Source organism: Zootoca vivipara, chromosome 9, assembly GCF_965207765.1.
Source record: "Zootoca vivipara chromosome 9, rZooViv2.hap1.1, whole genome shotgun sequence".
NCBI lineage: Eukaryota > Metazoa > Chordata > Lepidosauria > Squamata > Lacertidae > Zootoca > Zootoca vivipara.
Window position 1 is genome coordinate 54,342,285 of NC_142592.1, and position 11,244 is coordinate 54,353,528.

At 41.6% G+C, this 11,244-nt stretch overlaps 1 protein-coding gene across 10 annotated transcripts in view; it reads right to left on the minus strand.

The window, feature by feature from the left end:
- Nucleotides 1-9,739, minus strand: part of KDM5A (lysine demethylase 5A) — a 45,538-nt gene extending 35,799 nt beyond the window's left edge. For 7 of the 10 annotated variants that reach the window (XR_015945906.1, XR_015945904.1, XR_015945905.1 and 4 more), the window contains exons 1-5: nucleotides 8,399-9,739; nucleotides 5,596-5,673; nucleotides 4,281-4,403; nucleotides 1,990-2,160; nucleotides 1,407-1,541 (exon numbers count right to left, since the gene is read on the minus strand). Coding sequence is in view for 7 of the 10 variants with exons in the window: in XM_035127041.3 (XP_034982932.1) it covers nucleotides 1,407-1,541; nucleotides 1,990-2,160; nucleotides 4,281-4,403; nucleotides 5,596-5,673; nucleotides 8,399-8,575 (684 nt within the window). In the remaining 3 variants the exon portion in view is untranslated. The remainder of the gene's footprint in view (nucleotides 1-1,406; nucleotides 1,542-1,989; nucleotides 2,161-4,280; nucleotides 4,404-5,595; nucleotides 5,674-8,398) is intronic. The other 3 variants (XM_088652332.1, XM_088652333.1, XM_035127042.3) reach the window with 1 other exon arrangement.
- Nucleotides 9,740-11,244: the final 1,505 nt, after the last annotated feature.

Below are 11,244 nucleotides of genomic sequence, written 5' to 3' on the forward strand. Positions count from 1 at the left end.
GTACCAAGTCAAGAAACCAGCTCCTCACTTATTATTTGAGCAGCATTTAGCCTAAAAAATTAAACTATAATTGTCACTTCATACTTACTTGCAAATGTTAGAGGATTAACCAAAAAGCTAACTTTCCTTTAAAGCCAACTGACCTACCAGCAAAAAGCTACTAGAATGTTTTGTTTAATGAAGTACAGAACGTGTCTCTCCTTCCTGTTCATTCTCCTTTTGCATAATCATTTATATCATCCTCAACTGTATTTGCAACTTAGTGTTTTTATGTTTGAAACTGAGCTATGGCCACCTCCCCTGTGAGCAATCACTCTTATATGAGTTTTTGGTACCAGCAGAATGCTGATGCCTTTGGCTGGTGAATTATAATTGCAGCAGGTTTTGTTTTTTTAGTTGTTAAATGATGTAATGAAATTTTTAATTGTGCTTTGTTTTATATACTGTATTTTAACTTATTACATTCCCCACTTTAGGATTGCTGCTCAAGAACAGGTAATAACTATTTTAATAAATCAAAACATGAAAAATACTTACTTTAAACATACACAGAGTTTAACAATTAAAGAAAAAGGTTGTCAATGCTAGTTACAATTTTTCATATATTTATTTCACTCTGTTAAAAAAGAATTGGGCTTTTAAATTAGCTTGAGTCTGGGAAAAAATACTCTTAACCTTCATGAAATAAGGTGGTTATATTAACTGAAATAATGGGAAATTTGAACGTAAGTAGTAGACATTGCTTAGAAAGCCTTTACTGCTGCAAGCAATTTCTTCCCTTCAGTGTTAGGACTATTCTTAAGACTTCCGTCTGCCACAACACACAAAAAGAAGGTTATCTACAAATTAACTGAACCCAAATTTCTACATAACTACTACTTCTGCTGGTGTTAGTGTGCATCAGCCAATCTCCTCATACATACCAATACTAAGCATTTATACAGGACCTTAAGTTTTCAAGAATACTCAAAACAAGCATTTCATTCATTCTTCTAAACAATCCTATAAGGTAGACCAGTTTATCATCTTTGTATTACAGCAGGTGGGGAGCTGAGGTTAAGAGATAATGGTTTGCTTAAGGCCACACGGCGAGGCCACAGTCCAAATGAAACCCAAGGAACTCCTCAGCTTGGGCACCAGCTCAACTGATATAAAGCTGGCATGAAGACAAGTCTTTTTCCTCTTAACATAGTCAGCTTATTCAGTGAGAGAAACATTAGTAAGGCCGGCACAACGTGAGTGTTTTTATCTAGCACGCTCACTTTCGATCTTTAAAAGGATGGCTTGCTCATGGTAAGTTTTGAGTGAGCCCCCACGGCCGGACAAAGGCTGTTGCATTTCCAATGCATCTGCACTGGTGCAAAGACTAAAGTACTCTGTCTACTGTGGCCAAGTGATCTGGGTACCTGGGACTTGACACGTCTGGTTCTCTTCAGCACAACGTTCACTCTTGTACCCTGCTTAGGGGGAGACTTGGCACCAATGCCGAGGTCCTCAACCTCCACTTTTTCCTTAAGGTCCAAGTTTTGCTTTTGGATGCCCTAAAGAATCAGAGCACAGAAGGACACCAGGTTGGTTGGATCTGGGATGGCAGACTCTGGTTTTCAAGATGAGCAGCACTACTGGGAGAAAGGGCTACCAACAATGACACACTGCATTACAAATGTCATCTGGACAGAGTCACCCACGAAAACTGAATAAAACTGATTTCTCAAGTGCAGCTGCCTAGCCAAGGAAAGATTCCTTCCCATGTTTGATTCTGTTCCAACAAAGTCCTCATCCTATCAAGGTTGACCTCAAGCATAAACAAAGAAGTAGATACCATCGCAAAACCAGATCACAGTATAATACATCTCTCTTGATCATGATATAAGCAACTTGTTTCCATGAGGCAAATGCACAAGAGCACAAAACCTTGTGTTAGTATACAGTAGACAAGCAACACACTGTATCTCATATTACTCTCCTGCAAACAAAGCCATCTCTCACCATAAGGCTGACACCAGACTGGAAAAGCTCATATGGATATAAGATCCGTTCATAGTGTGACTTCAGCAGTGAGCCAGTTGCCTTTCCTGGTAAGTATCCAAGACGATTTGCAACTTTAGACCACTTCTTTTCTTTAGTGACCACTTCAAAGCCTCCTTTGCTGGCAACAATCTGAAATAAAAGTAAAACAGTTGTGTGTTTTTTAGAAAGCTACATACAAGTTTCTTAAAGCATACTGGTCACAGTCCAAATATAAAACCTCACCAGATCCTCTACTTAATAACAAGGGGATAGTTGTTCTGCAGAATCAAATTCATTTCTCTCTCCAAAAGCTTAATGCATAAAGACAATTTGGATGCCTGAAACCAGACAAGAAGCAGTTCCCAAAGGTGTTTGAAATAGCAGATTCTCACTAACACCAGCCAGAAACAAACAGTTATGAAAAGCATTAATTTAACCGGCTGTTCAGTCCAGTTCAGAAGTCAGAAGAGCTGGAGATCAAGAATAGTGGTTATGCAGACACTCCCAGGAAAGAGTCTTAAGGCAACAGATTATTGCATGAGGTAAAACAGTCTGCTTCTTTCAAGTTGAAGGTGGCTGACACAGCTATATTCAATTCTTAATTGATTCTTATCAATTTAGACCCTTAATTTCTACTTGTTCAAGTTCACATCTAACAAGCCACTGAGTTGTGAAATACTACTCATCTCACTCAAAAGGGCCCATAGCTGTGCATACCGCAAATCTGTGTTCTTCCTTCGTGGCATTCAGAGAGGTGACAAGGCACTTTTGAGAAGGCATTCAGCTTACAAATGAACTGCCATGAGACCAAAAGTGCCATTGCACAGTTGAAACTCTCTGCACTACTACTATTGTTACTAAACATTTTCTAAGCGTTTCACAATTATTTAAAGACAAACCAGTCTCTGTTCACAGACTCACAATCCAATAGTTAGAATACAGAAGGAAAGAAAGTAGGAGAGGGGAAAGGAAAGCAGTTCCAACAAGTCCTTCACTAATTGATGAAAGGAGCCAGGTTGGTCTGCCTCTTACCATGATGCCCTGAGAGGGAGGGATGCAGCCTCCCAGTGGCCCTTCATCCCCAGCTATGGCAGAAACCAGGCTATTTACATTGGTTTGCATTATACCAAGGTTGCAGACTTTAAATAAGTTGTAAGCTTTGTGCAGCTTTGGAAAGGCAGCTTTAAAACATTTCATAAAAGTAAGCATTTAGGACCACAAGAGTTTAGCATGCTTTACAGGAACTTTTAAAACCAGCAGCAATATTATTTAGCATTGTTGTTTTAATGATAGTTTAATGATAGTTTTAAAATGTACTACTTGCTGCCAATTAAATCACAATTCACAGCTTTCTGCCATGATGCAATGCATATGCTATAAACTGGTATGGAAACACTAAGAAGCTGTGCAGTATGAACCCTACATGCCTGGAAGTTACGTTCTACTAGAGTAACCATATTAGTCTCCTGCAGCAAGACCAACAAAGAGTCTTATGACACTTTGAAAACTAGTAAGAGTAATTGCAGAAAAGCAATGACAAACCTAGACAGCATCTTAAAAAACAGAGACATCACCTTGCCTACAAAGGTCCGTATAGTTAAAGCTATGGTTTTCCCAGTAGTGATGTATGGAAGTGAGAGCTGGACCATAAAGAAGGCTGATCGCCGAAGAATTGATGCTTTTGAATTGTGGTGCTGGAGGAGACTCTTGAGAGTCCCATGGACTGCAAGAGGATCAAACCTATCCATTCTTAAGGAAATCAGCCCTGAGTGCTCCCTGGAAGGACAGATCGTGAAGCTGAGGCTCCAATACTTTGGCCACCTCATGAGAAGAGAAGAATCCTTGGAAAAGACCCTGATGTTGGGAAAGATTGAGGGCACTAGGAGAAGGGGACGTCAGAGGACAAGATGGTTGGACAGTGTTCTCGAAGCTACGAACATGAGTTTGACCAAACTGCGGGAGGCAGTGCAAGACAGGAGTGCCTGGCGTGCTATGGTCCATGGGGTCACGAAGAGTCGGACACGACTAAACAACAACAAGAGTAATTGTGCCTTGCTGATATAGAAAGCTACTGCACCCAAAACGCCTTATTGCTTATGTACTCAGATAAAAATCCATTGGAGGGATGGGGACTTATCAATGAACACACCATATTATTCAAGCCATAAGCCATAATCTAGAATATTTTATGATTCTCTATTAGAGCAGGGAAAACTGATTTTATGAGAAACCACTAACACCCTACCAAATGATTGTAGATTCACACTCACCTTGCTCAGTGAATAAAGATCCAGTATTTTTCTCTCCACAACTGGGATTTTTAATGTAGATCCTTGAAGTTCCCAAAATTTTGCCAGCTGATCTAAGAAGTCCAGCTTCACTCTAGTCATTGCCTATTAACAAACCAAGGCAGCAGATGGACATCATACAAGTTAGGTATGAGAGAAGTACAATACCCAAGGAAAATAATGACAACATGCTCACAGTTTGCTCCTCTATTTTGAAAATCTTCAAAACTTAGACCAGAATATGTCCTATCAAGGCTATTTCAACAAATGACAAATCTGAATATAAGCTTTCTACATTCCTACAACTCTGGTGGAGACTTCTCCTTTAGCACTGGCAGATGTTTCTTGCACAGCAGAAGTCAAGAAAACGAGGAACGAGGAGAAGAAACAGGTGAATCCAAGTACAATGAAAAATACTACTTTAGTGCAGATGCCTTGTCTCTCCTCTTTTCAGAGTTGCATGTATATCATTTAAGCATTTTCAAATCAAAATGCTGTGCAGTAAGAAATAAAGGTATCAATGTAAATTGAAGTTTAAAATATCAGAGTAATATCCTCATGGAAGCGTTTCATTCACTACCTGAAAGCTGAAGAGAGTCTATGTCTCACTAGACTATTATGCTGGTATTAAGTCTAATACCAGCTCTAACTTATTTACTTGAAAACAAGTTCTACTGGAATCACTGAAACAAATCGTATTCAGGCATTCAAGCAAACACGCAAACTTTGCAAGGGGCATGGGGCTGTGCAATGTCCCCTATATACAATGACTGTCTGCTCCACCCCAATCTTCCCCTAGTTGTCTAAATGTGTCTAGAATCCTCCTGACGATCAAACATCCCTATCATGAATAAGGTTCTAAATGTATTCAGCCAAACATGCTTAAAATCCCCCTTCAAACCTACTGGAAAGATCCAAAGATTGGCTGGGGGGAGCAGAGGGAGTAGAGAGGGACAGCATGTGTGTAGATGTTCAGTAGTGAATGTACTCCCTACACAGTTTGTGCCCTCCTGCATTCTTCTGAGCACCTGAATAGGGTTATAGTTTCAGGGAATGTGTTTTAAACTGGTGTTGTAAAACATTTCCAGTAGGGTGTAAAGAGCTCCTGCAATGATGCACGGTAATAAAATGAAACATTGCTCATAGACACCTGAAGTTAAATTAATCAAATCATGTAAATACAAATGATGTTCTAAGCATTTCTTAAGACAATAACTTTGTACCTCATAAAAAAACCCAAATAAGTCTAATGCTTTATGTAGGGGTACAGATTTATGCCAATGGTTGGGACGCTCACCTCTAGTTCATTCAAACGCTGAACTCGTGGCGTGAAACGAAAACTTTGTACATCACATGCAAAAGGAGGCTGCCAGTCCTAAAAAGAAAGGAGGGAATTTAGTTTCAAGATATAAGCCTTCAATCCAACACATCCCCATAGCTATTTCCCCCATATTTTATAAATACTGAATTTTTATTCTTACATGCAAGTTAAATCAATGCACAACTGAGAATATCTTCAGATGAATTAGAAAGTAAAAAGGCTTTTAAGAACAAGGTTAATTTATTTTAGAGCTGACAGAAAACAGTCAGAATGCTGGCATACTTAAGAATGTATCTGGCTTTAAAAGGCCCTAATTCTTCCAATGTCAATAGTCATGTGGGTCACTAATGTATACAAGCAGAAGCAGAATCTGCGATCCAATAAAACCTTCACTCCTGCAAGGAGATGTTGGCATGAGAGGAACACACAACTGAGGACAATATGCAAGGTAAACCCAAGAATTCATCATATTGTAAACATGCTTAGACTCTGACTTCAGCAAATGCACTTCAATTTCTTGTCAGTACAGCAGTATGGCCTCACAAGTTACAAGTCCATAAAACATATTACTTGCCTGTCTGCCTACATCTCTCTTTGCCATTTATGGCACAGTATGGCATGAGTCAACAACAAAAAAACCACTTGCCATAAGCAATCAAATTACTACAAACTTTTTTGTTTCAAATATAAAAATCACTTGCAATGCAATATTTCAAAAACATTTAGAATAGCATACTGCTTAAAGCTTCTAATAATATCAAGCAAGCAAGTTACATATTCATTGCCTGAATGAAGATTTAAATTATCTGCCAATGTAACCAGTCCACTATGCAGGTGCTGAAGCTGCTAGTAAGAATCAGAAGACATTTAAGCTCAACAGAATTTTGAGTTTTCATCTTAGGACCACAGCAGATACTACAAACAATCCAAAGTATCTGATGTGGTCCTAAAATAAGCATCTACTTATAGAGCAACATGCCACAAGGCCAAGTAGGTGGATTCAAGAATAACACAGAGGCAATAAAAAAAGGCTACAAATTTTAATGCCGCCTATTTTTCAGTATTTTAGTGAATGATAGACTTGTTCCTGAAGTGCTTTTTAATCCTTATGTATTGCTACTACTCCGTTTCAAAATTAAATGTTATACTACTTTGCACTTGAGATTATGCTCTAACTTGCAAGTAAAGTGCTCTTTTTAACAGTATGCAGCAGTAATCATCCATAATTGCAACTGAGAATTGTCCTGAATAAAACCATGGTTTTTAAACACAATATAGTAACAGAACTGAAGCTTTTATTTTCACTCATCCCCAATAAGGGCTAAATGGGGCGCAACATTACTTCAGAATTCATTTCATTCAGTAACAAGTACCAGAAATATATTTAAAAATTAGCTAAAAGTTTATTGCCAGATCACTGATGCTACAAAACCATCGCTCAATCCACTTTAGAAACCCCTCACTATTGTGAAATTAGAAAGAGAAACCCAAATACCCAACTCTTTTAGTGACAGACAGGGTGTCCACATCTTATTCTGACAACACTCCTTTTCCAGCACCTGCCAAACTCAAGGTGCAAAAGCAATGCCAGAAAAAAATGCAATTCTAATAATTGCTATTGCTTTTCCCTTTCTACAAGTTATTTGGGGCAGGGAGCTGAAAAACTGAGAATGAAAACTCCAGCACTTTATAACACCTCTTGAGATTAAAGGGAATATTATGAGTAAAACTGTCTTTCATACAATGCCATGGAATATAACTGAAATATTATACATTGAAAATGCAGTAACAAAGATGGAAGACATGATTTAGATTGACCTTGGATGGTGAAGGGGAATGAGCAACATTCAAAGCAGGATGCAGCAACTGGATCCCATTTCCCAAAGCCAGAAAAGGATTGTTCAAGGGGAGAACTCGGAACTTTTTAATGTAAAAATAATAATAATCACCCCTATGTTAAATTGATATTTTAGATTACTGAAGCAATGTACTAGAGAAAAAAGGAGTGTAGGATAGAAGACTTTGTTAAATTGGTATAGTGTTTTCTGCTACTACCAAGTTGCCTCCAGAGAGACAAGCAAAAAGGCTTGTTATGCAGGAGCTGCACATAAATTTTTGATAGGGAATTTTATACACCTCAAAAGGCTTAGGGGCCCTTTACCCTAAAACTAACAAAAGTTAGTCTTTGTGGCCTACCTCACTTGCTCTATGCAAAACGTAAAACATGGTAACCCTCCCCCAATGTACAGAAAGTAAGTATTCTTATTGTATTGATCATAGCTACTGTATCTTATATTGCTACAACACTGAATGGACCCTTAATATTCCTTGGGAGCTCCAATACCCTCTCTTCCTGTTTTTCTCCTTTTTTCCTTGTATGCACCAGCCCAGCTTTGCTTTTATGAAACATCGTTACGGAATTACACAGCCAAAATTAAAAGCAGGTAAGTGTAACAAACAAAAATCAAAGAATTCAAAACAGAAGTTGCCCCATCGTTAAGGAAGCGCCACCCCTTTGGCACCTTTCACGGGCGAAGCATCACAGACCGTGGCAGCTGGTGATGCGACCGGGCTCGGGAGGCTGGGCCAGCGAGGAGACGAAAAGCCAGGGGAGTGACTGATGGGGGGAAAGGGGTCGGGGAGCGACTTCACGGAAAAGCCGAAATCCTGTTCCGAAGCCCCAACGTGCACCCACACGCCCTCCCCACCACGGACCACTTCCCAGGCCTTGAAGGGTGGACCCCACTTCCCCATCCCCCTCTCCTCCTTCCCCGGGTACCTTGGGAGGCCTGATCTTGCAGATTCCCGTTTTCTCGGCCAAGGGCCGGATGCGGCCGATGAAGCCCAGGGGGTCGCTGAACTCCTCCCAGCTGGGCTCGAAGACGGGGCATTCGGGCGGAGGCACGAACTCTGCCACGTAGTGAGACCCACCAGGGCCGTCGTCGTCCCCCGACATGGCGGCGGTGCCGTCGACGGTGATGGTGATGATGTCGCCGCCTCAGGGCCGGGGAGGGAAGGGGCTAAGCTGCGGCGGCGGCAGAAGAGGAGGAGGCAGGCAGGGAAGGAAGGAGTGAGACAGGGAGGGCGAAAGGGGGAAAGGAGAAGCGGAGGCAAAGAAGCTCAAAGATGGGCCAGGGGGCGGAGGGACATCCCAGTCCTCATCGATGAGGGGGAGCGCTGCTGCCCACGAGCACTGAGGCCCCTCAGAAACAGGAGCTGGAGTCTCGCAGAGCCCGCGGCTGAAGAGGCCTCCCGTTTGTTTTTGTTTCCCCCTTCGGGGGTTTGTTGTTTTTTCTTCTTTCCTTTTCCTCCCCTTCTTGAGGCTCGCCGGAAGTGACGCGTCTGTTAAAAACCCTTTCTTGCGGAAGCGAGCAGTGAGCATAACCCTCCGCAAAGTATTTTATGTTAAAAGAATAAGTCCCGGCCGTCTCTACTTCGGGGCTTAAGCCGCTCCTCTCTTCGCGCGGAGGTGGGGAGAAGACACCGGCTCGTGTACGCGCTAAGTTCGCGAGTCGCCTCCTTTTGCTCCTGCAACGGGTCTACCGTAGGAGCAAGTTAGACCGAGGCCCTATTTTATTTTATTTTTTGGTTCGCGGAGGAATGTGCAGTGCGTTTTGTGTGATGGGACCCACTTCGGCGAGAGAACTTCCGGTGCTGACTGTCCCTGTACCCCTTTCTCTCCGTGTGCGAACAGATTCTGCCCCGCCCCCCTCCGTGGAAGCTTCGCAGAGCCCCGCCCGCCTCCACGAGCCTTAATGCGCTCCTTTCTCTCACCTGCCCCCCCGCCCGCATCCATTGGCGGAAGCCGCCTCAGCTGCACCGTCTCTCTTGACGTTTCGCTCCCCCACCCGGCGTTCGAAACGGCCCACCTGGACTCCACCCACTTACAGCGCCCCCAGCAGCTGTCACTCTCAACAACTACCTTTGCCGCCCCGCCCTAACGGACCCCGCCGCCAGCTCTCGGTCGCCAGAGCAACCGCCCCCCCCCCAAGCGCCACAGTTCCGTGACCCCCTCGGAGTCCCTCAGAGAACAATCCCTCGGGGGGGCTGGCTGTCTGAGGCGGTTTTTACCATAGTCATTAATTAAAACGACTTTCCCAGTAAATAAACTTGCCAGCTAACCAGGAAAAAAAGAAAACAAAAACCACGAGTTCAGTGTTTTAAAATCTTTTAAAATCATTTACCTGCCACTTCCCCCCTGCTGGCTGCAGTTTGAAATATTTTTTTTAAAAAAAACCTATCCCCGCATCTCACTGCCTTGCACCAGCTGATAAAATATATTTTTATTCCAGTAGGCAACAATTTTCAAACTGCTTTTTTTTAACCTGCAAAGGTCATTTTTAAAATCATTGTTGCTTTTAAATGTATTTTTAACGTGTGTTTTTTAGGAGCATTATTCCGATTTTAAATTCTTGCAAGCCACCCTGAGGGATGTGTAAGCACTAGAAGAGCAGGATAGATATAAATGAAAACAGGTTTCCCTGCATGCAGACATTTTAATTTAGGGCAGGCTAGGCTAGGTGGAGAGAGCAGGGCATGAGGTTGCAGCACCCATGTTTGCTGAGAGAAGTTCTGAGTATAGAGATTTTAATCTGGATGCTGTACAGTACATCCATTGGCTCACTACACACCATCCCTCCCCCCCCCCAAAAAAAAAGATTGCTGGGAAGGTGCTGGGAATTGTAGCTCATTGAGTGGTAAACTACAGTTCCCATGATTCTTATAGGGGTGTGTGCTTTGACCGCCATACTGCGCCGACTCTTTTTATATCAGGTTGTTGTGCAAAACTTCAGCCAGTGACTTTTTCATAACATACACAACTGCATTATCCTCTTAAGGTCTTCTACCGTATTAATGGAACATTATCAGAGACTGGTTAAATAATAATAACAACAACAAACCAATAGGAAAAAAATGGAGGTACTTTGTAATCTGTAGAGAATTGGGGGCTCACCCCTCACAATCAAAGGGAAAAATTGGCTTGTTTGAAATTTAGATTCCATAATACAATGCAATCCTTCAGTATTATCCCACAGCTTTTATCTTAACAATTAATTTTAATTGTATTCAGATTTTTTTGAATATCTATTTTTAACTTTGTTACAATGGTAATGGGTTGGGTTGGTTTTGCATGGGTTGGTTTTTTTTCTTTTTTGTAACCTCTAAGAGCTTCTACTGTATTTACAATCAAGTGGTAAATCCTTGCTTCTGGCCACTCACTGCCTCCGAAACCTGGAAACTAGAAGTGTTGAATAATACTGTGGGTAGATAACCTTATTTCAGGTTATTTCATATGGAATAATCTAGTTTTGTCATTAATCACCAACATGAACAAACGTAAACATGTATTGAAAGAAGAGAAAACAAACCAACTATATGCTTATGATTGTTCAGTCTCTTCTATTGTGTGGACAAAAGGGTTACTAATCTGCCATTTCCAGGCAGCTCCACAACAAAAGTGGAGCAGAAGGGGGCGGGGACTGCGGTGATTCTGCTTTTGTCAAGGTCCTGAGCAAGAATTGGGAAGCGTATTTTCCATTCAGTTTCATTATTTTAAGGATTTATAAAACATCCTTCAAGTATGTTTCTGGGGCACTTTCAAAAAAACATAATAGCATCACAATA